We start from the raw sequence: 26,296 nt of genomic DNA, 5'->3' as shown, positions 1-26,296 counted from the left end.
GAAAAGGATAAGCATTAAAATGTAACATGACCTTGGATAACGAAATTTCCTTAAGATTATCTATATTACATTCAGTTAAGAGGAATTTCCTAGCTATGTGTGTTATCTGTACCTAGTCACAGAACGAATCCTCCACCATTTTTCCATACCTTCCATATATGAGATTGAATCATTCCACATAGCCATTAGTCTTGTTTTCTTTAAGGTTCGATAGTAAGGATCAGTGGAGGGCTTTGCAATGGTCAAAGCCTTATGCAACATGATTGATGTGTGACCAGTAACTTTTTATATGTGTGTCCTAAGTTCACAAGAGGGCTGGGATTTAGTAACAAATTTCACTCTCCTTGTGGACTGCATCATTCCATTTGTTGCTGGGCGGAGGTTTAGATTGTCTAGAATAACCGAATTCTCCCTTGAACCCAATTTTTTACAGGTTGCTCTTGAGACAAAAACAAGAATTGAGGAAGTAGAAGGAATAACTGTGATATCCCCATTTCGAGATAAGACTAAATAACAAACAAACATTCAAGATAAAGTTTATAATATCAAAAGGATAACTAATTTATATGAAAATAAATAATATTATATAATTAGTGATATAAATATAATAGTATAATCATATCTAGTAATATATCACAAAGAGGAAATGTAATAACTATACAATAGTTTAAATGCTAAGGGTCATGAGGTGTGATGTCCCATATACTTGAGATTAAATAAATAACTTATAATAGCTAATAAATTAATAAATGAACAAGTAAATAATAATAAATTATAATAAAATTACATGACTAATTAGTATATTATGAAGGAATAAACATCAATAACATAATATAAATAAATCATTGATGAATGAATATTATCAATAAATATACCATAGTATAAATATTGTACCTATATTTTATTTTATTATTTGATGATATAATATTATAATTAATGAAAATTGTAATGTTATAATATAAATAAATCAATTATTACTTATAACCATATAATACATAAAACATTTCACCTGATCATTATTTTGATGCTTAGGTTTGCAAGAGGATGAGATTGGCAGGAAGTGTTGTTGTGATGAGATTCTTGGCTAAATTATTCTAGAATTCTATCAAATTTCTTGTTGTGCCTTATTGGCTAGGGTTTCAACAAGATTGTTTGAACCTTAGTGACTCCTGGTTAAAAGATCTTAAATCAGATTCCTAAGCTTTTAAATGCAATCTGCATTTGTTCACTACAAAAGTCCAATCATTTCCTAGGTATTGAGGGAAGTTTGAAGAATTCTGATGCAACATTATTTTGTAATTTGCATTTTGCTAGCAAAGCTTTTCCAAGATTCAAACAACTAAATCAAAATAAATTTAATCTAATGCTAAAACTCATAATTGTATCCTATGCTTCCCATTCTTTCTTCAATGAATAATGAATCGTTTTCTTTTTTTGGCCATCCAAACATGTTGTATTCATCTGTTAATGAGTCCACAAAAAAACTATATAATAATATCTTACTCCCCTTTGACTTATGCTCCTCGACAAAACCAACCAATTCGCTATTACCCTCACTTGTTGGTAGATAAATATGGACTGATTCTTGTCACAACCGATGAATATATAATTCTCTAATTCAGCCTTTCCTTACGATCTGTGGTGATTCTCAATTTGGTCCTATCTCTTATCTCCCATCCTCTATACCTTCTGTTCTACAATTCCTTCTTATATCTGCAGTATGTAGGGTATGGCATCTATGGCCAGGTCCCTCCAATCAACAATCACTACGGCTGGTCATAGCATTGTGTAAGGTGGTTGCTCCTTATATGATGCTTCATAATGTTAAATGATATAGTTTAATAGGGTAGTCGTTCAAGGATAATGTTAATATTATTATAACATTATAAATAGTATTTTGTTATTATAATGTTAATTAATAATATTATTAATTAAAGGTGAAGATTAGTATTATAATTCAATCTAAAAACTAATATTATTGTATTTGTTAATTAGGAATTGGACTAATTAGTAATATTACATTGACATGCGTTATTATTGGTATTAATTAATTTTATTAATTCGATTAATATTCTTGATATTAATTTGATTATCATTGCTGATTGAGTAATTGGTAAATAATAATATTAATATTGATTTGGTTAATTAATTTTGTCACTCAATGATCGAGGGGTTAATTATTGATTATAATGGCTAAGAAAAATAAATTTGTGTTGTGCATGCCTCAATTACTAGTTGTGGCATATTCCACTTGTTAACACAAATTAGACTCCTAGGTGAGGCCCACAAACTTAGCAATAATTCAGTTGGTCTTTCACAACCTCAAAATTGCAGACCATTGAAGAGTTTTGTTCTCGGATGAGGATAATGGCTGAAACCTGCAACTCAATTGCTAAATCCCAATGTTCACAATAAACAAAGTTAAATTCATTCAAGCATATGAGGCTTAATTCTTCTATTGGCCTTTTATATATTTTCCCATGAAGTTTAAACCTCGTGAGACTTCACTGTCAAGCCACATTAACACATTTATAATGAATGTTTTAAGTTGAGCATATGGAATTAAATTAATAATTCGTCATATGCACTTTATAATTTGATTTTAAAATCATTAAATGCCCCTTTTATAATAAAGCCATTAACTTTCTCACTTAATAATCTAATTTTATGATATAAAATCACGTTTAATTTCAAAGTCATGTAAACTCAATATAATATTCCCTTGAAATAATTTATTATTGTGTAGGTAATACTTTAATAATACTTAAAATGCCATAAGTCCATTAATAACCATTATTTAGTGGATTTGACTTCATTATCATCCAACCAAATGTTTGCATTGTCAATGTGGATTCCTTATGAAAATTAGTGAGGATCCCTCTCTAACATCCTCTGACATACTACAAATAGTAAGTCCCTCAAAATAGAACCAAAAGCTTTTTAAAATCGATGCCTCAAAACAAATGAAAGATTTGGAAAGATCAACACTTACAACCACCCCCGGAAAAGCTCCAAAATTCTCAAATTGCGCCCTTTGATCCACCATACTATCTTACAAGTGTCAAAATATTAGGCTAATCTCTCAAACTCCAATGCTAATGAAAATGGGGACATTAGATAAAAATAGACAAATTGTATTAAGCCCCTCCAAAAAGAGTTCTTAACCAATTGAGCTCAATGTAAAGCTTGACTATATTGTCACCAAACATCCAATGAGTTCACTAGCCCTGCTCTTAACAACATCAATTGGCAAAATGATACAATCAAATGCATTTACCATCTTAACCAAAACCGAAAGATCATCAATTAATCAATTGGATGCCCAAATTGTCACTTACTAAAAATAGTAAAAATAGATAAATTGTACGATCGAATAAGAGTTATAACATATTTGTTAACCAATTGAGCTCAATGCAAACTTGTACTAAGTGGTCACTAAACCTCTAATGAGTTCTCTAACCCTAGTTCATTAAGATATGGGGATTGACTGAATAGGGTAGCAATCAACAAGTTGTTTGCATTTACAAAGGGGACATGACAATATTGCCACCCAAAAATGCTTTGTCTCAAAGCAATGTCAACTTCTAATGTTGCATAATTTGCTCACTTTCCTACTTTGCATTGTCTACCGATAGATTCTTAAACTTGACTAAATATTCCTTGAGAATTGGCCTCCATAGATTATGCTTCCTAAAATTAGTAATAGCCTCAAGGATTAGATTCAACTTCTTCTCATCAAATTGTGGGTACTTTGAATAAGGAACCATATTATGTCCAAGTGGTTTTTGGAGTCATGCCACATGGAATGCATTATGTACTGTATCAGTAGCTATCGACCTTTTTGAGACTTTGAAAGGAGCCTAAAACTGGGTTTAGGTTTTCCTAACCCACTCTTCTTGAGAGTAGACTATCTATATGGTTGGAGCCTCAGATAAATTGCATCACCCACCTTGAAGCTATGCTCTGCACAATGCTGATCAACACACCATTTTGCTGTTTCTCTTCTTTCCTTCAATAAATTCTTGATGTCTTTACTTTCGTGTAACATGTCTCTTATCTTAGGCATTCTACTATCCCCAAAGAAGAAAACAATAGAGTTTGGAGCCTCATCCTCATATGACATAAATGTCTACATCTTGGTGAACATCTGATATGTAGAATCATAGTATTACTCGCCGAGGTGCTTTCATTTAACCATGCTCATTACTACCTTGAGATGTAATTTCTGAGATACTCTTCCACCCATTTATTCAGTATATATGTCTAACCATTTGTCTAGGTGGTGACTAGTGTTGGGAGTACGATTAATCACAGTCAAGCTAAAACATTCTTGGCAAAAGATTCTTAGGAACTAGCTTTCCTTGTTACTGATTATACTCCTAGGCATCCCATGAAGCCTGAAAACCCTCTGTGTAGAAGAAATTTTCTCCTGACACTATTGTGTATGTTGTGGAAATGGAAAATTTCACAATTGTTTATTAATATGTTCATAACAAATGTAGTCCTTACCTAGCACCATAGGTAGCCTAGTGATTAAGTCCATGTAGATGCATTCCTACTTATGGTTTGGAATAGGTAGGGGATGTAACAAACCACTTGGATTAGTATGTTCATTCTTATTTTGGTAACTTGGGGGATATTCTTGAACATACCTGAAGACCTTATTTTGAGTCCATTCTTATTTTTCCATTCATGTCATGTGCTATATACATTCATTGATTAATAGATACTGTAACATGAAGGATGTTTGAATATTCTTGAAACAATATAGTGACTTAGTGTTGAATGATGTCGAGCCCCTAGTTTTGAGCAATAAGTTTTTCTTCAGAAAATCATATCATTTATATGCTGCCTGTAATGAATTGAGTCTATATTTTGTGCGAACAAAAAATCTATTTAACCTGATAATCATGGAGATTCTTGTTGTTTGACATTAAAGTATATCTCAGACTCGTTTTTATTTTAAATGTTTTTACTATCAATTATGCAAGGAATTGGGTAAAGTGTTGACTTTCATGTTTTTACTTGCAGTGCTTGGGATCATATCATGTTTAAAAATGGCCTCCATCTTCTTGATTGTGACTTCGTTTGTTCCTTTATTTGACATTCCTCTTAGCAGCACCTTCTTGCCATCCGTGTTGAATGAAAAGTCCATCCTCTTGAAACTTTGGGTGTACTGGTCAAGGGTCTCCATCCACTGGATGCCCAATATGATATCAGTATCAACCAAATGTATGACAAAGAAATCATTTGTCAAGGTATAGTTTGCCATGGAAATTTTTAGCCATGGGATCATATGAGTGCAGTGTAAATAGGTTCCTTCAGCAGCCTTAATCTCAAATCCTCCATGCTCTACTGTGTGCAAGCCCTTACTAGTGACGAAAGATGAATTAATGAAATTGAGTGTGGCGCCACTATCAATAATGGCTGTGACTTGTTTCCTGTGAAGTGTACCACAAACCCTAAAGATACTACTTCTAGACATTGTGGTGAGGGTAGCAATGGAACCTCCTTTTTGTATCAGGGCATTTATTCTCTCTTGTTGGTTTAATTTCTTCACCAGTCACTGTAGGTACATGTACGTCATCATTAGTGAGCACCTCAATGCAATGAATCTTTCCCTTCCCAAGGCAGCAATGGCTTGGTCCCCATGGTTCATTGCACGTGAAACAAAGCTTTTTCCTTTGGAGCTCTTGCCAAGAGTCTTCATCCAACAAAGGTGTTTTTTGAATTGACTCCTTGTCTTTGTCTTCCTATGGGGACGGTGTTGGTGTAGCTATGTGAGTTTTGGAGGAAGATGCGACCATGTCATGCCCCTTCTTAATAGCTTCTTTGAGTGAGCACGGGTTGAACCCTTTGATCCAGCTTCTCAAAGGCTCTCTCAGCCCATCCATGAATAACATGATTGGACATCTTTTAGAGATGTCCATGACTAGTACTGACAACCTTTGGAACTCAGTGATTATAATTGTCTACCGTACCTGTTTGCTTTAGCTAAGCTAAATCTTTGAAGTTTAGTTCAAGATGCTTCCCCTCAAAACGGTCAATGAGTCTCTCAATGAACTTGACATAAGAGGTTAGTTGGTCATGGCCAAGAGTGACCAATCCATAGTGCCCCCGCTCTTGCGCCACTCCTACCAAATGGAGTGCAACGAACTTCATTGCTTCCTCTTCGGGCATCGGGTTGAGTTGGAAATAGGTGTTTGCCTTCAGAATCCATGCCTGTGCAGTGATGACTCTAGATCCATCAAATAGTGATAAGTTTACTTTTCTAATCTTTCTCCTGAGATGATGATTAAAATAACCACGATTTCCCTAGATCAACATAGTCTCTGTAAGATATATCGCCTTCCATATTTGCTTTCCTCCAATCTTCTCGAAGTTTTTCTTGCATTTCCTGAAAAGTTGGCTCTCCTTCTTTGTGTGGTGCTTCCATTCTTGGAAGGAAGATGGGTATATAGGGTTGAGAGTCTGTCCTTCCTATAACAGTGTCATCACTATGCCCATTTTGTTCTCTTGTTGTTTTTTGTTCGGCCAATTTTTTGTAGGGTTTCCTTCATAAGCTTTTGGGTTTCGTTGATTTGCTTTTGGTTTCAACTAAGCTCTCTTAAAAGATTCATGAGTTCTATCATAGGATCCTGAGGGTTTGCCATTCTACCAACAAGGTTATTTTACCTTCTTCATCAGGTATAAACTTCCATTCACTTCCATAGGTTGGTAGGATCACTGGCTCTAATACTACTGTAATGTTTCGTTCCTCATAGTTGGAGACATGATATCACTGTATACCAAATTTCATGTCAAAGCGAATTGGAGGTAGTGGATGGCCTAGAGGGAGTGTCTGGGTCGTATGGTAGTAGCTGGTAGGCTGTACGGCTGAGACAGGGGAGTTGTACAGTTGCGATATGTGTCTGTATGGTTGAGATATGGGGTTGTACGATGGAGATAGAAGGCTGTATGGGGGGATTGGAGGCTGTACAGTTGTCTGGGAGACTGTACGGTTGATTGGGAAGATTTTACGGTTGGGATTGAGGGCCATACGGTTAGGAGAAGAGTTACTGTTAAGAAATGGGTTGAAGCGTTCGACAAGGGTGAAATGCAGCAGAAAGTTGATCTTCAGATGCACTAATAGTAAGCCCTTTGAATGAATGGACAAATCAAGAAATTATACAAGATACACCAGAGTATAATGAAATAAACATAGATAGATATATTCCAGACTAAAACGGTGTTCTGGATTTGCTAGATCCAAAGCGAAGTAATACACTAACAGAATAGGGTGAGGGTGAATCCCATCGAAACCGGAGAAAGCTAAGTAGGGAAAATCTTTCACTTTCGAAATGGCGAATAATACTGAAAGCCAAGTAGGGAAGCTCAAGTTGTCCTTTGGACCGAGATTCCTTTCGGATCAACTTTCCCTTTGGACCGAGATTCCCTTCGGATCAAGATCCCCTTCGGATTGAGGTCCCATTCGGATTAAGATTTCCTTTGGATAGAGATTCCCTTGAAGTCGACATTGCCTCTGAATAGAGATCCCCTTCGGGTTGAGATTCGCTTTCAGGCTGAGTTTTCCTTCGGGATATTATAGTGGTATGAGAGTTGGTGATCTTGCCATCTAGTTGGAATGATTGAGAGATTTTGGTATTTGGAACACATTATGGTGTTGAAAAATGGAGAGTGGTGGTTGAAGGCACTACAAAAGATTGGGAAAGAGCTCAGTGAAGGTGTTGATCTTCCATTAGATATATTTGAAGTATGTTTGTGTAAGGAGAACCAATTGTAAGAATTTTCCTTAGGGAAAAATCACCCAAGATCATGAAGCTCAAGCACTAGCAAAATATGGACCAATAAAGTATGATTAGAATAACAATATGAAATTGAATTGTTGTACATACACACTAGGAGTGCCTGAATATAAAGGCCTCTAGAATGACTAGGAATCAGCAAAGTGATAAGACTCACAATTAAGCACTGTCCACTAAGAGTGGATTATCTTCCATTGAGCACAGAAGTTAGTGTGACGATGAGAGAATAAGCTTAACATAGGTGTATCACATAAAAAGATGTTGTAGACACCATATGCTTAATTAGAGTGCGAACGACTGTGTTGTTTACATGACAACTCAGATAAATATGCAAACTCTAGTGTTGTAAACACCATGTGGAAAATTAGAGTTGCTAACTCATGTGTTGTCAACAAGACAACTCATATGAGTATGCATACTCCTAGGTGTCTAACTAATAAATAATAAAATAATGCATTAACTTAAGTAAACTTAAGTAAAATGTAATAATAATTAATTATTTACACTAACACCCCCCCCTTAAGTGCAACTTAGGGGAATGCACTTAAGCTTACGAAAACTGTAATGAAAATGCATGATGGGTCCTAGCTACTAGGCCATATTAGGTACCCATGTACAAATGCAATACAATCTCTTTGAAAACAGAGAAAGTGGGAAAACCTAATGGGAAAAACCCTCCCCCAAAAAGAGAGATGAAAAAACAAGATACATGGAGTAATTAAGACCCCCCCATTACAACATACATCATGTATATACAATAGAGAAGTATGAGAAGGACAAAACCCCATAAGAGGAAAAAGTCCCCCCCATAAGAGAGAAGAAGAAGAAGAAAGAAGACAATGTAGTCCCCCGCAACTGTAGAATGCCGATCAGTGATAGTTGCTCCAAGATGAATGTAAAAGCTGATCCATGACTGTTGGATAATGTTCCTCCCTTTAGGAAGAAACAATGTCATAGGTACATATGAGATGCTTCCCCAATGTGTAGAAAGAATCCTAAAGATGAATGGTGTCTCTAAAAACTGTTCAACTGTCCTTGTGTCAATACTGATGGTCGCCCCTTCCAACACTGCTGAAAAGAATAAGTTCAGATCTAGCAAGGATGGATGTAGAACATATCCCAAAGAACCAACTGGCTCCTCGAATGATAAAGAGACCTCCTGCAACTATTGTACATAAGGATCCACAATCATATCAACCTTGAAAGGCTGATCATGTAGAGAATGGACAAGAGGGTCAGAATGTTCCCCTGCAACAACTGAAGAAGGATCTTCTTCATCAAAGAGAAGATGTATATCATCAATAATGTCTCCCAAATCTGATATGTAGGACTCCACAAACAAACCTGAAATATCTATTGTGTAGTCATTCCCCGATGCTGGAACTGGAAGACAAGGTGTACCCAACTGTACTGAATTACATGGACCTATCACTGTAGCAATGTATGCATGTGGAATGTTCTGATATTGTGACCTTTTTCTTCGTCTGTCAATAGGATCCCTCACATTTGAACTTGTTGAATCACTATCACTGTTGTCGCTATCAATTTCCACAATGTATGAAGTATGCCAAGGATTAGAGGATAAGCTAGGTGAACTTTTCTCAAAGTGAACATTCCTCTCTATGAATATCGCATGAGTCTCAGGATCCATAAGTCTATATGCCATAACACTTTCATCATATCCAATGAAAGTACAAGGCCTTGGTGGTGGTTCCTTGCATTCCCTTGAAGATATGTGTGCCCATGTTGGACAACCAAAAACTCTGAAGTCTTTCACAACTGGTTTTCTTCCACACCATGCCTCAAAAGGAATCATTTCGTCTAAGACATTATGAGGAGACCTATTAAGGATGTGATTGGCACTACTTATAGCTTCTACCTCAAGTGATGGATCAAGACACTTAGCTTGAATCATGCAACTTGCTATTAACTTAAGAGTTCTAATCCTCATTGCTGCAACACTTGTCTTTTGTGCACTAAATGCTACAGGATTCTGAAGATCAATACCCTCAAGGTCACAAAAGTCTCTAAGTTTTGAGTTCACATATCTACTTTCATTGTCCATACAAAGAACCTTGATATCTTTCCTGGATTGCTTTTCAGCATGACTCTTGAAGGCTAGAAACCTATCAAACACTTTATTCTTGTGATTAAGAAAGTAGACCCATGTTTAGTATGAAAAGTCATCAATGAAAGTGAGGATATAGCGACCCTTGCTAACTGATGTCACTGGAAAAGGGCCTACTAGAATTGTGTGAACCAACTCAAGAACAATTGATACTCTCCAAGACTTCTCTTTGTCAAACTTCTCTTCTAAATGTATATCCATTGAACAAGTTGAATATTCAGCCTTAGAAAAGTTGATTGTAAAGTTGAATATTCAGCCTTAGAAAAGTTGATTGTAGGTAGACCTTTGACCATATTTTTTGAGCTAAGTTGATGATTTTTTGAGCTAAGTTGATGAAGATAGTGGAAGGCAAGATGTCCATACCATTTATGCCATAATTTACTTTGTGAATGTGAATGTGTCAACAAGGCATGTGAAGGAGATTTAGGCACAAAGTGGGAAAAAGAATAAAGCTTCGTGTCATGATTAACTTTACCCACTGCAACCAAGGAACCATCCTTAAGATTTCAGACCATTATTGAATCAGGAAGGAACTCAACTTTATTGCCACCTCCATAGTGAGTGATTTGGTAAATTGAAAGGAGATTAGTGCTAAGGTTAGGAACATAGAGAACGTCTTTGAACTATCCATTTTCCATCTCAACTTGTCCTTTCCCTTCAACTTCCACTTGTGTATCATTCCCTACAAAGATGTGAGGTACCTTAGATTGCTTCAATGAAGAAAAATGTCCTTTTGAAGAACCCATATGATCCCATATGATGTGAGGCACCTAAGTCAAGAATTCATTCCTCTAAAGAACTTGAACTTGCCATAAGTGCTTGAAGTGGATGAATTTGAATCCTTGGAAGCATTTGGCACATTGATTTTGTTTTTCCTAAGTAAGTTTCCCAACTCATCTATTCTCTTAATCTTGCAATGATGCTCATCATGATTTGGTTTGTTGCAATATGCACAAAATAGTTTATCCTTCTTGTTGTTGTTTCCCTTCTTGTTGGAAGAAGAATTGCCTTGTTGTGATGAGGAAGATTGTTGTGTCTCTAATTGGGATTTTGGATTCCACTGCTTTTTCTTGTTGTTGGTAAAACTTTTTCCACCTTGATTTGTTTGGTTCTCATTACTAGCCACCAATGCCTTAGACTTGGATGACTTGAGAATTCCCATATCTATCAACTTGGATTGTTGCAACATCAACATTTTTGCAAATGCATCAAATGAAGGCTTAGTGAAGGCACTTCTCATGGTCAATGTGTGAATGTTGTAACTTGAAACAAAAGATGCATACTCTGAAGGTCGCCTCTTCAAGATGTGATGAATCAATCGATCATCCTTCATGGGATTACCACAATCCTTACGTAGTGCTATCAATTCATTGGCTTTGTTGACATAGTCTTGAATTGTGTCAAAATTCTTAGGATCCAAGAGAAGTAGATCATCCTCAATTTGGAATCCCTTTTCCTAATCCACCTTACCATGCAAACCTTCAAGTTTGTCCCAAGCACTCTTGGCATCCTTAATGCTAGAAATGTGGAAGAAGAGATCTCTATGAACACAACTCCTAATAATTCCTAAAGCCTAGTTGTCTTTAACTTGCCAATCAACTTGTGCAACAACATCAGTGGGTTTTACAATTGTACCATCAACATATAGATTTAAACCTTTTTCCATTAGTCTACTCTATATAATATCTTTCCATGTAGTCTAATTGTGTGTAGTTAAAAGTGGAGTTTTAGGTGAACCCATGATGCAAAAAATTAAAAGAGCACAAGAGAGAAGGAGAGACAAAGAACACAAGACGCAACCCCCTCTTCACTCAATCAAAGAAGCCCCCCAAAATTGATGTTTTTGGCACTTTATATGTAGTGTGTTTACAATATGCCACTTGTCAAAATGGACAAAAGTGGACTTTTGATTTTGTTGTTTACAACCTCCTTTTGGAGTTCAAATCTGGTACTTAGCAATGTAGCTCAGAGATACAACAAATTTGAAATTTAATCAAAGCAATACAATGCAAAAAGGGACCTATTTCTGAAAGTGGTATTTCTGTCCACACAAGCCTATAATCTGATTGCAGATCTGGAATGTAGACGAAAAATTATGCACTTTCAAAAAAACGAAACTTGAATATGTGTCCAGATGAGCACGAACTAAGCTTTTGAAGTTTCAAAAATTGAGATTTACGATTTGTAAAAAAATTCAGGAACAAAGATCTCAAATATTCTGCACCAATGTGTAGATTATGAAATTCTACCCCAAAACAAAAAAAATTGCTCGGAAAAAGGAGTCCGTATGAGGGAGATATCACTGTTTGAAAATCACCTCTGCAATTATTTTTCTTGAATTGCCGCTGTCGCACCTCCCAAAATCAATTGACTCTAGGTTTCACCTCAGATTGTCTGATTTTGATGAAACAAAAGTTGAATTGGGGGATTTTTTGACCTTCTGAATATGATGCCAATATCTGATTTGCATTAGCAAGCTCCAATCTTGTCCTACAAAAAATCTCTCATACTGGCCTAAAAGGCCAATTTTTCGTAGAATTTTGGAAATAAAATGCAAATCCGAAAAGAAAAAATGCAGAGACGCAAAAATATTCAGATCTGAAAAATTAATTGCACAGATTTAAAGAGATCATACCAATTTCGCAAATCGGACCTTCAGGTTTCAATTTGCAGAAATTTTTTTGCCTTAGATTTTACTATAGCCTTGGGTAGGCAAATTTATAGTTAGAATTCACCGAATCGATGCTCCGGATGCAATGGTGAGGTCCGCTTTGGTTCTAGACGCTCCCAATGAGTGCAGATACTCTAAATTTGAATTAAGGTCCTCCGAGAGGTGAACCAAAAAATGTTTTCAAATGGCTATGTGAAGAGAAGCTCTCTCAGCTTTGATACCATGTAAGAATTTGCCTTAGGGCAAAATCACCCAAGATCAAGAAGCTCAAGCACTAGCAAATATGGACCAATGAAGTATGATCAGAATAGCAATATGAAATTGAATTGTTGTACATACACACTAGGAGTGCCTGAATAGAAGGCCTCTAGAATGACTACGAGTCAGCAAAGTGATAAGACTCACCACTAAGCACATGTCCACTAAGAGTGGATTATCCTCTACTGAGCATAGAAGTTAGTGCGAGGATGAGAGGATAAGCTTAACATAGGTGTATCATGTAAAAAGATGTTGTAGACACCAGGTGCTTAATTAGAGTGCGAACAACTGTGTTGTCTACATGACAACTTAGATAAATATGTAAACTCCTAGGTGTCTAACTAATAAATAATAAAATAATACATTAACCTAAGTAAACTGAAGTAAAGTGTAATAATAATTAATTATTTACACTAACACCAATTACATTGAAGATTTATATAGAGAATCCTCTCACCGATTAAGGATGTTTTAAGTCATCCTGGGCTTTTGAGACACCATGACAAGGAAAAAAGGTTGGCAGTTGCAGCATATCTAAGTGCGGTCTTTAGAATTTCGGCTCCTAGAGCACTGTAAGATGATAACACCTTGATAGAGATATTGCATTTGATAGTTGACAACTTTAAGAGTCTTGATGACTTTAAACCTTTTGCTAGGAGATCTAAAATATTGGAGAATTATGCAAATGTCAAAGTAAGTAACCTCCTCTTAGATCCCAAATTGCAAAATTTGGTTCATGAGATGTTTCATCACTTCTTGGTCACTATCAAGGAAGATAATGATACTAAGATTTCAGTTGCTATGGAGATTCTTATGATTTCGTGCATTGAAGAGATGGTTGAAATATCCCCGCCCATCACATCTATGGTATGGGTTTTTCGTACTCTAGAATGTATCCCCTCTATAGTAGCATATAGATTGGTCAGTAATGTTTTTAAGCATTTTGAAGAAAAACTAATATCTTTTTTGTAGAAGTGGGAGAAAATGGATGACAATGATAAGGGTCATGTATTACATGAGGAGAATGAAAGCATGATTATAGGGCTGCTCCAGGAGGACTTGCTAAATATTTCTACTACACCAACATGGGGAGAACAAAAGAATGAAGATGTTGCTTGCATAGATCTTGTGAAGATATGGACGGATCAAGTTGTGCGCATCACTGAAGTTGTGCCCGAGGTTGTGCTCGTTGCCGAGGCACTATCTATAATGGAAGTTCTATCAATTGCCGAGATTGTGTCCATCATAGAAGTTGTGTCTGTTGCAAAGGCTCAATCTGTCATTGAGGCTATGGTCATCCCCGAGGTTGTGTTCGTCACCGAGGTCATGTTTGTTGCCAAGGTTGTGTGTTTGTCACTGAAGCTATGTCCATCATCATGGTCATGTCTGTTGCTGAGGTTGTATGTCTTTCACTGTGGTTGTATCCATCACGATAGTTGTGTTTGTTGTCGTCATTGTCACCATCATCGTAGTTGTGTCTTTTTTTCTTATCATTACTGTGCCCGTCACCATGTCTGTCATCGTCATTGTATTTGATTGTCATTGTCACCATATCCGTCATCGTCATTGTGTTTGGTGTCATCACTGCCACTATGTCTGTTACCGAGCCCATCGTCATGTTTCTCACCATTGTCATCGCCATGTCTGTCATCTTCATTGTGTCCATTGTCGTCACTGCCACTATGTCCTTTTTCGAGTCCATCATCGTGTTCGTTGCCGAGTTCATCATCATGTCCGTCAACGTCGTAATGTCCGTCATTGTTGTTGTGTCTATCACCAACGAAGAGTCTATGTCCCTCTTCGAGTTTGTATCCGTTGGTGTCGTTGTGGTTGTCTCTGTCATCACTGTGTCAATCATCATGGTAGCATCTATTGTGTTAGCTACGTTTGTGGCATTGAGATGAGACGTTGCTCACTGTCAAGGCTCTATTCATCATCGAGGTTTTAACCAAGGTTTTGTATGGCACCGAGGTTTTATCTGTAGCTAAAATTTTGTTTTGTTGCCGAGGTACTCTCCGTCGAGGCTTTCTCTACCAAGGCTCCCTTCGCCGAGGTACTCATGGTTGGAGTTCCCTTTACTGAGTTACTTTCTGTCAAGGTTCCCTTCACTAAGGTAATCTTTGTTGAGGCTCCCATAATTGTGGCACCCTTTGCCGAAGCTCTTGTTGCCGAGGTACTCACGACCGTAACCCCATTCGGCAATATTCTCACCACCGAAGCTCTCTTCCTTCAGGTTTCGTCTGTCAGGAATATAATTGTGGTCCTTGTGATTGTGTCAGTTGGTAAGTTTGTGCTAGCATCAGCATTTGTGTGCATGACCATACCCAAAGAGATTTTTGAACATAATGACGTGAAAGATTTCATTAGTTTGTGTCATTGGGATCTTGTTGAAGGCTAAGACAATGTTTATATCAGAGTGGCACAACGGATGCTCAACAACAGTGTAGTGCAATGGAGGTTTGATAACAATTCACTCATTTTGCTTGCATGTTTGGTGTGGCATCCCGATGATTCAGGACATGACAATATTTATATTAGAGTGGTGCAACGAAAGTTCGATGGCAATGTGGTGTTGTGGCAGATTGATGTCATTTCAGTTGTTTCACCCCCACGTTAAATTTGGGACCTTGGAGCTGTTGGCATTTCATTTAATGACGGATTGCTTAAGGGAAAGCAATCTTGGGGCAGCGAGTATCTCTCATGTCCCCAAATTTTAATGTAATAATTAAATTAAATTAATTAATCAATTGGTCCTAGAATTTAATTAATATAATAAAAGGACCTTTAATTATTTATTTTAATTAATTAATATGGGGCGCAAGTTAATAATATTTGTATTTGTGGTTTAGATTGATTTAGTATATCACAGACCCATTTTTATTTTAATTGTTTCCATAGGTGTTGCCGTCGGCTATCTTTGTATACCCTTGGGAGTTCCTCTGAAGGGTATTTAAGGATAGTATGTAGGTAGTAGTTGTTATGCGATTTGGATTATTGCTTTGTATTGCGAATTCCTGTTGGAGTTCAGTATCGTTCGCCATTTTGGAAGTGAAAGATTTTCACTATTTTGCTATTTCGGTTTCAGTGGGATTCAACCCTCACCCTATTCCATCGGTGTATAACTTGGCTCAGATCTAGCAAATCGGAGCGCCATCACTATTTGCAAATAAGATCTCTTCTTGTTTCCAAATTGATGTTTTGTGCATATTCAGTCTTCATTGCTTATTTCATTTGGTAGGCCGAAGGTAATTATAAATCTCTGCATTTATTTGTAACACTTAAACCCTACACATTCCTTTAGTATGCCATGAATCCCTCCATTAATCCCTCCAATACCTTGTTCCACACGGCCATAATATCCTCCCACCATACGGTCTCCTTACACCTTCTTGGCTGTCGTACAGACATCTCTCTCATGCCATATGGTAAGCATCCCTCCTCGCCGTATGGACAGTACAGACAGCTCCATCCTTCACCGTACAACCACACTTCAATGTAGGACCAAGCATTCTCCCTGATTTCCACCTTATGGTCAGCCCTAGCATCACCGCACAACCAACACACCTATCTACAATCATCATGTTGTTTGCGTTTCATGGTTTTTGAGACTTACTTTTGAGTCTTTGATAGTACGAAACATACAACATAGGAGCGGAACATTATAGTGGTATTAGAGTAATTTCCTTTGGGTCAAGATCCCCTTTTGATCGATTTCCCCTTTGGGTTGAGATTCCCTTAGGATTAAGTTCCCTTTCAGATCGAGTTGTGTTTTGGGTCGAGATTCCCTTCGGACTAGGTTTCCCTTCGAATCAAGTTCCCCTTCAAGTCGAGACCCCTTTAGACTGAATACCTCTTCGGACCGAGATTACCTTCGATTGGAGTTTTCTTTTGGTTCAAGTTTCCCATTAGGACCAGATCCCCTTCTAATCGAGTTCTCCTTCGGGTCGAGATTCCTTTCAAACAGAGTTCTCCTTCAGATCAAGTTTCCCTTCGGGTCGAGATTCTCTTTGAATTGAGTTTTCCTTTGGATCAAGTTCTCCTTTGGACCAAGATTCCCTTTGGATCAAGTTCTCCTTCAGAGAGAGATTCTCTTCGGATAGAGATTGGCTCCAAACAGAGGTTCCCTTTAGGTCGAGATTGCCTCTAAACAAAGATCCCCTTCGGAACGAGATTCCCTTTAGGCCAAGATTGCTTTTAAGATGAGTTCACCTTCGGGATATTACATATTGAGAAAGATTTCTCGTAACAATTGTATCTTGCAAAGAAAAATCAATGACATTGGATGTATCATGACTATATTTGCAGGTGCCTAGAGACTCATAAAAGAGTTTGGGTGGTATTTGTTACTTGCTAGTAGAAGTTACTTTGTTGTTGGCTTGTGCTTGAGAATTCAAATAAGGATATTAAACCTTCTAGAATGTAAAAAGTGTCAAAATGATGATCAAAACAATGTTCTCTGCTCACTATGGATACAAAAGAGACTTGTACTATTCTGCACTTGATTTTGTCCTTAAAATGTTGTATGTTTAGTATCTGAACATTAAATCAAACAGTTGCCACCCCAAAACACCGTATGACCCCTTTAACCAAGCTATTCAATTAATTCCAAATCACTGTTTAAGTTTTAAATAGAAGATGATACTTCAGCAATAAACTGAGCAATCCAACCTATTAGAAAGTCTCAGACCGAATTTGAAAACCAAGACTAAATCAAACTACACACAGCGAGACATTAAATGTTTCCTTGTATTTTGAAACAGGTAGTATGCAGAGACATCGTTTTGCATTATATCTCCACATACAACAATTGGTACCCATAAATTAAATCGCAAGTCTATTAATCAATGAAAAGTAGGGATATATAGCAACAGACCCGTCGTTGTAACGTGGTTGGAAAACACTGGAGGTAACCCACGTTCAAACGTCTTGACTGGAACTTCAACCATAAACCCGAACACAGTATTGAAGCAGCAGCAAAACTCCTATAACGCGGGTGCGGGATAGACCAATAAGCTCGCAGTCTGCTCCGACTTCTTGAGAATACCACAATCGACTAACTCCAGATTGTGCAATATTGGTGTCAGCTGTAGACATCCAAGCGGCAGATTCGGGATTTAATCACGTTGCGAAGGCCTACCACGGTTACCAACCGCCCGACTGGAGTTTCATTAGCACTACGTTAACCCGTATGACCCCTGCGGCTGTTCAAATACGCCGTTCTCCTTCACAAACTCGGGATACTATCACCCGTGTATCACAGTTTCTTTCCAACCACTGTAATATTCTGCACTTGCCAGTCAACACTTCTTTGCCGAATCTGCCCATCCGCACTTAGCTGCAATTTGGGGAAGCCTGGGTTTTCGTCCAGCTCCTAAATTTACCAGACTTGAGGGTTTTCGTCCTCAGAGTCACAATCCAGTCACATTAAAGCAACCAGTAGTTTATCTGAATGTTTAATATCATTCTTCATGGTGACAATCCCAATGTAGGCTCTCCTTTTTATAACCTCGAAGTGAGGGAAAGATGTTGGCATGAGGAATGTGGGATAAAACCACATTTTCGTCCTGTAGTGCCTTTAAGACATTTTATAAAGTGTATAGCTTATAATATTGAAATGACTTAATTTTTTCCTCTCAGTTTAATGAAGTTCTGAAGTGAGGTCGCTTTAACTCCTGTTGTGACTGGTAAACATCCTGTCAAATAATATTTAATCCATCCGGATGTGGAGATAGATTAAATTATGCCCATCTATTTAGCACTGAGAAGGGGACATGACAAGACTGAGCAAATCTAACCAACTATAAAGGTCTTACAACAATTGCCTGTTTGAAAGGATGTGACAATTCTAAAATTCATAGAACAACAATCAAGATAGGAAGAAACTTCTAAAAGCTTGTTTAGATGTTGATTCATCTCAGGGGACTTCTCCATGTTTTCTTCAAGTCAAAAACTGAAGGAATCTCTCATCATGCTACAAGTTATAGCTAACTTGTTAAAAAGGCGTTATGAGAAACCAAGCTTTAACTCCTTGTTTGGAGGAAAGAAGCATATTACATCATGAGGCATGTCGATGAGTGCTTGCTCCTAAAATAATGAGATAAGAATTTCTTTATTATATCTTTAGTATTGTCCTGATTATTTCTTTTGTGGTCAACCTCTTAGTTGTATTTCTATATCTATCATAAGAATTATGTGCCTTGATCTTTTCCTTTTACTATGTTATACCAGAAAAAGGGAAATTGATATTAGATTCAGATGGAGTTTGACACTTCTTGAGAAGGCAACTTTAGACGAGTAGCTCAAATGATTGATAATCAAAGGGAGTAGATGGAGGATATAGTTTACTCAACCTTTTGTTGATCTTAGTCATATTTATTTAGAGGGAGTAGACCATGTTGAGATGGATTCTCCACTGATCAATAAATTGTAGCAATCAAGAAGATTGTGATTCATGAATGTACTTTATGACTATTTGGGCCTACCCCTTGTGTACATCATGAGGAAGTGACGAATTCCAAATGATTATCACTTGTATTTGTAGGAGTTATTGAATGGTGATGATCTTTCAATTACTTAATCTATTATGATAGATATATAATGATGGTTGAAACAAATCATGATTAATCTTTCATGGTGGATTTAGTTCCTTAAATAGACCATAGCCTTCTACTATGATAGACATCTTGTAAAAACCCTTGGTTTTTCCTTTGCAAATCTTAGACAATCAATGAACTAATTCCACTGTTTTATTTTATTTAAACTATATCTCTTTGAATTCTTCAGATTGCATATTAACACAATGGAGAACACAATGTCCGTAAACACAACTCCAGAATTATTAAAATTATTGAAATGGAAAGGCGAGTTTTTATTAACTAAGTTATTATCAAATTAAAATATCTTGCAAGAACCTATTTGCTGAATATGTTTGCTATTGCCTCCATTTAGCAAGGACATCTAGAATGCATTCACGTGGCTTCAATATTTGGCGGTTGCTACCTCCAATTTCAAATGCAACCGGACTTCACACCCAATATCTGAATGGTGAATTCCGATCCCAATTACAACATCAGCAGAATTATAAAGGACGTCTAATGTCAATGTCACTTCATGGGTTACCCACGTGATTGCAGAAGACTTACTTGGCCACTTGCTAGTCATTTCAATGTTGCCAATCACTTGCAATACCTCAGTAATGTCCAAACTGAAATCCCCAATACCACATGTATTTCTAGAATGACACTTCCAGCTATCACAATAACCAGTTCGATCCCTCTTTAATTGACAAACAACAACAATTAATTAATCTCTAGGATGTTCATCTCCTTAGCCATAGTGACTACAATAGGAGAATCCAACAAATATCAAATCCGCTATACTTCAGCAGTGGAATGAAAACACTTCTCAGATACAGTGATGAACAGTAGAAAAGTTGGACAAACTTAGCTATACCTCAGTAGCTAAATTGCAAAAAGAATTTCCAAACCCTTATACATCAGCAACGACATACAGTTCAGAACTCAGGAAAAAGCCACAAAGGTACAAAATCAAATATATAATCAAGCGTGCTTTTCCAAATGAAATGAGCTCTTTTTTATAAGCTTTTGTTTGCCAAAGTTTCTTTAAAATCCATTTCAGAAATTGTGGAAGTTTCCGTAAAGAACTCAACATTACAAACTTTCCAACTAGCTTTTTAAGAAATATTTCTTAAAGTCATTATTTTAATAATATAAACATTATTATAATAATGCACTCAATGATTAAAAAGTAAATAAGAACTCATGCAATTTATTCCTTTATTAACTCTAGGTGACAACCAATTGCTAAAGCCACCCATTGCACTGCTAAAAATAGCAACTGCCGAAAATAGACTTACTAAAAATAGTAAATTCACAACTGAGACCCCCAAAACATCCTGTCACCTTGCGAGGGTTGCTATGATGAGCTAACTCCATCAACTGTATAGACTTGCCAAAATTGGGGACATTACACATCTTATGATGTCTAAGCAGATCACAAAAGAAGATTACTTGCATGGTGCATTAAGCTTCTTAAACAGACCATGACCTTCTATTGTGATGGACATCTTATGATGTCTAAGCAAATAAGAGTAGAAGATTACTTGCATGGTGGATTAAGCTCCTTAAACAGACCATGGCTATTCATGGTAAGCATTATTGAGAATGCATGTGTATATACCTTATGAATATTTTAAGTACTTGGTGAATGTCATTTGACTTGACATGCAAATGCCATTGTTATTGATATGATGTGGTGATATCTAAAATGTTGAATACATTTTGATCAAATATAGATTCTTATAGTACATTGAGGTAGTATTGTATCATGTGATTATCCTCCCTAGCTAAGGAGTGTTGATGATTGGTAGCTTCAATCAGATAAACCTAAGAATATATTTGATTATGTATGATATAAGTTTATGATATGTATGTATGTATGTATGTATGTATGTATAAATATGTATATATATATATATATATATATATATATATATATATATATATATATATGCATGCATGCATACATGCATACATACATACATACATGTACATGTATGTATGTATGTATGTATGTATGTACATGTATGTATGCATGCATGCATGCATACATACATACATACATACATACATACATATATATATCCGTTATTATATTAATTATCATATTCTGAAATGGGCATGTGCCTTGAAGTGAGATATCTCTTCATGGCTTATGCTTATTAGAGAGAGCTGCCTTCAGAAAATATATACAACACAGGGCAATACAAGTACATTTGCAGTGATCAGAAAACCAACACTTTTGATGATCCAATGCAACCTCTTCATTTTGCAAAGTAATTGTTTGATGTTTCTTCCATTGCATTGAAAGGCTTTAAAATCATTGAACTGTTTATTTTATCTCCTCATGCGTTCAGTTGGGACAAATTCACCGTTTCATCAAACTGGTAGTTAAAACTACACCTTTAGGAAATTGGTGGTTTCGAAACCCTACCTTAACACTGGTAGGCTTATGATTCTGGTTCCTCTAGAGCATTTTATAGCCTAAAAGATTAGTAATGATTACCTCTGCTTATTTGAGATTCTCCGTAAGTCTGTATGGATTAGACCTGGAATCAGCATTTGAGAAAGACACTTTTTTATACACAAGTTAGAATTGATTGATTATATTAGATTATGAAAAGTAGAGCGTGCTTTAGTGAAGGCTGTCACTGTGGCTTTTGATAACTATTTGAATTGGAGGAATTTGATTAATATATTGTCAATGTACAAGAAGATTGTGGGTTAAGGCATAAAGGCTTTAAGTAAACAAGTTTATCAAGTACAGCTCCAATCCTGATATTATTGCAAGCATGTGGGGAGGAGTATGAAACTGTATGATGCTCATAGTTTCCATGTATATTTTATATATTGATTAATACGTGCTAGCTCAGTTCTTTTGAATGCTAATAAGATAATATATATTTTCATTTGGTCTCCAAGTTTTGTTGTAAAGGTTTCTATGAGAAGATATTAGCCGTAAAGATTTGTAAAGCATAACAGTATATGTCATAGAAAACATCATTATGGGATTGTGGAGAGCACACCTGTCTTTGTACTCACATTTATTGCTGTATACATACATACACACATATAAATGTATATATGTACGTATATATATGTATATGTGTAATTGTGGGATCTGCTTATTTACTCTTTTGGTATATAAACTTCCTATGTATGTTTCTATACTTATAATGTGTGGCCTCATTTTATACAGGGCAAAATGAGTTGTTTGATGATCAATGATCTTGATGCAGGTGTAGGAAGATTTGGTATGCATCTTTTGAAGCACTTTATATACACTTATTCTTAGGAGACTACTTCATCTATTGTGTTACTGCTGCTTATATCTTCATGTATAACAAGTATAAAATGACATGGTTTAAATTAAAATTAGTGTTAATTGCATTTCAATATTAGAAAGCAAGGACACTTATTGAACCCAGAAAATATGGCATCTCCTTTTGAACTGTGTTGATCTCATCTGTTATAATTCAGACTAGTTGGCATCACATATATGCTTCTAGGGATTGAAATTCTATACATTTTAATGTGTCCATCTATGTTAACAGAGAGTAGTGCATTCAGGACGGACGTTGTTTTAGGTTAAATAGCATTGTAGATCAGGAAAGAGGGTTTATATTTTCCTTTCCTTGTCATTCATATCTCACTGCTTACACATTCCATGTGTTTAACTACAGCGAACACTCAAGTGACAGTTAACAATCAAATAGTTATGGGAACATTAATGAATTTAGCAGATAATCCTACAAGGGTGAGCATTGGACAAGATTGGAGGGAATCAGATATTACCAATCGTGTGCCTATCATTGTCACTGGAAATGACTTTTCAACATTGTATGCCCCTCTCATTCGTGATGGCCGCATGGAGAAATTTTACTGGTATATGCCAATGCTTTTTCTTTTGTTTTTCAAATCTAATATTAGTATAGTTTTAGCTCAAACGCTTATCTCTTGTAACCTTGTGTATAATGAAATGTTAGTCTCACTGTTCCTTATGCATGAAATTTAAAATTGGTAAGTTAAATAATATCTATATTGGATTGTCTGTAATGATCCCATCTTTTGGCCTTCATGTTCTCCAAAGTCTAAGTGGAGGATAAGAAGAAATTAAATTAATTTCTTATAGTCATTCAATTAAAACTTAAAAGGTGACTTTGTATTTAATTAATTTAATTATTAATTACAAGGGAGTAGCTTCTAGGGTATGTATTAACTATTGGAAGGACGGAAGCCTCTCATGATTTAATTAATTATTGCCGGGGAGGAATTTCTAGGGTATGCATTAATTATTGGAAGGAGGAAGCTTCTAGCTCTTGCAATTAATTAATGTTTTAGTTCCTTCCAAAAGGATGAAGAAAAGGATAAATAGGGCTGAAAGTCTCATTGCTGATCATCGGATGATTATGACTTGCATTTGATAAGAGCTTGGATGTGTGAATCACACTCCCTTCTTTTGGCAATAGAGGACGTTCATTCTCTGTTGTAACATTCTAGATGTCATTCCCTTAGGGTTTGGCCTTTGGAATACATCTCTTTGTAATTGATTGCAGCATTCACAGCATTAATATAATTTCAGCCTTTGTTCATCTTTTGGGCATTCCTGGGTGTCCATTACATTGTCTAAATTACGACTATGAGGAAAGCAATATGAGCACTGAATATCAATAGTGCAAATACTCTCGCGATGCCTAACCTAGTTATAGCCATCTTGATCTCATTTTATTTGAAAAAGCAATTACATAGGTTTCGCACTTCACTATGGTTTTGTGAGGAAATGATGATTATTTGAAATTCTTAGGGCCTTTTATGTTGGCAGTAAGGGTTTCTATCTTTCTTTTCTTGATGGTACAACTCTTTAGTTTTCTTTCTTTGATGGTGGAGCTCTTCCTTAACAAGAATTATCTGAGAAAACAAAGCAATATTTTTGGTTGATTCAAGATTACTCATTGACCCTAGATACTACTGCATCAGACACCTGTGGTAATTAAAGAACTGATGTCCACATCAGAAAACCTTAATATTCTGAGTCGAATTATAAAGATCCAACTCAGCTTGTGGTATCTGTGAACTATCTTCAACTAGTTTATCCTTCCACTGAACTAGATACTCTATGTAATGCTTTCCTCTAGTACCCTCACTTTCTCTGCTATCCAAAACCTTCTCAATGTTGTCAGTCTTCCTCTTGGGATAATCTAGGATATCTTTTAATTCCTCATTTGATTCAAAGTATTGAAGATGTCTGCAATATTGAATATTAGTAAAATATCCATGTCTTCCAGTAATTAAACTTCAAAAGCATTTCCACTCTCAAACTTCCTTAGGATCTTACAAGGACCAAATTTCTTCATCTTCATCTTTGTAGGTACCAACTGGAAATCTGTTCTTCTTCAAATGAACTATTACCTCATCACCAACCTCAAAAGATTTATGTCTCCTTTCTTTATCTGTCCTCTGCTTATACTCAAGATTACTATTTTCCAGATTCTTCTTTTCTTCCTTCTATAGAGTCTTCATGAAATTTGCAAATTCTTCTACTTCAATAGTTCTCTTCATTCCCATATTCAAATCTCTTAACTCAATAGCCCCTTTAGGATTCAATCCATTGACAATCTCAAAAGGTGTCTTCTTGGTGCTTCTATGCATATAATGGCTATATGCAAACTCTACTTGTGCTAAAACCAAAATCCCAAATAGCAGGATTATCTCCAACTAAGCATCTCAGAAAGCTACGCAAACTCGTATTCATGATTTTAGTCTATCCATCTGTTTGCGGATGAAATGTAGAACTAAACTTTAGTTTTGTATCCAATTTCTTCCAAAGTGTTCTCTAGAAATAACCAATGAACTTTGTATCTCTATCTGAAACAATAGTTTTAGGCAATCCATGCAATCTCACTACTTCCTTAAAGAATAATTCAGCCACGTGTACTGCATCAGATGTCTTTTTACAAGGTATGAAATGGGCCATTTTAAAAAATCTGTCAACCACTAATAGAATAGAATCATAACCTCTCCAAGTTCTAGGCAAACCGTGAACAAAGTCCATACTGATATCTTTCTAAGGCTTATTTGGTACAGGCAATGGTGAGTACAATCCCAAATTCTTACTGATTCCTCCAAAACTGATTTGCACTTTGAGTCATTGAAACACATAGTTGTGCCTAATTTTTTAGGTTGAATTGCACAATTAATCTTCGTGCTGTTGTATGCCAAGATTGTTATTCATTTGCAACGATTTGTTTCAAAGCTTTCTACGGAATTGGGTGTTTGATTATTCCAGCCTTCAGGACTGTGGTTACTGTGATTTGAGGATGAATTTTGCACTGCAAATTAGGAATAGAGTCATCTTCTGTCAACATTCTAGTTAAGCGACATTTCCGCTCAGCGGTTGGCACTCTGATTGTGTCACAATATCCAATTGATCTCCTGCATTTGGACGCCATTGAAGGGAAATCCCTGCCGTGTCTTTTCAATGCCTTTTGGCGTGGATTCATATTATTGACATTGGCCTTCTTGACTGATCTGAATTAAGAATTCAGACTTCAATAACTTGTGTAGAACCTGCGGCGCTGTGATTGGTTGAAAATGGTAGAAAATAAACAATTGATTTCAGCAAGCCAAAAGTGATTCTTTGAAATTGAAAATAAAGTTTATACAATGTTTGATGGATCCCAAGGATCACCACGAGCCCTTGGAAATGAAAACGAAAAGTCCACAAGTTATTTAATTACAAAATAAACTCTAAAAACTACTAAAACTATGAAAATCTATATTAAAAATTACATCTAATTGTAGAAGTCAACTTTCTACTCGTAGCTCGAAATCAGAAACCGTTGGATTTCCTAGAAAT

At 36.2% G+C, this 26,296-nt stretch overlaps 1 protein-coding gene across 1 annotated transcript in view; it reads left to right on the top strand.

Moving 5' to 3' along the window:
- The window catches only part of LOC149565820 (P-loop containing nucleoside triphosphate hydrolases superfamily protein), a 289,819-nt gene that overhangs the window by 196,457 nt on the left and 67,066 nt on the right, over window positions 1-26,296 (top strand). Inside the window, exons 6-7 of the mRNA XM_089819308.1 lie at window positions 22,640-22,694; window positions 23,124-23,325. Of these exons, the coding sequence (XP_089675434.1) occupies window positions 22,640-22,694; window positions 23,124-23,325 (257 nt within the window). The remainder of the gene's footprint in view (window positions 1-22,639; window positions 22,695-23,123; window positions 23,326-26,296) is intronic.

The sequence above is a fragment of the Cupressus sempervirens genome, chromosome 3 (assembly GCF_028749045.1).
Source record: "Cupressus sempervirens isolate cs-2001-9-10 chromosome 3, ASM2874904v1, whole genome shotgun sequence".
NCBI classification, from domain to species: domain Eukaryota; kingdom Viridiplantae; phylum Streptophyta; class Pinopsida; order Cupressales; family Cupressaceae; genus Cupressus; species Cupressus sempervirens.
This window is presented reverse-complemented; position numbering and strand designations above follow the sequence as displayed.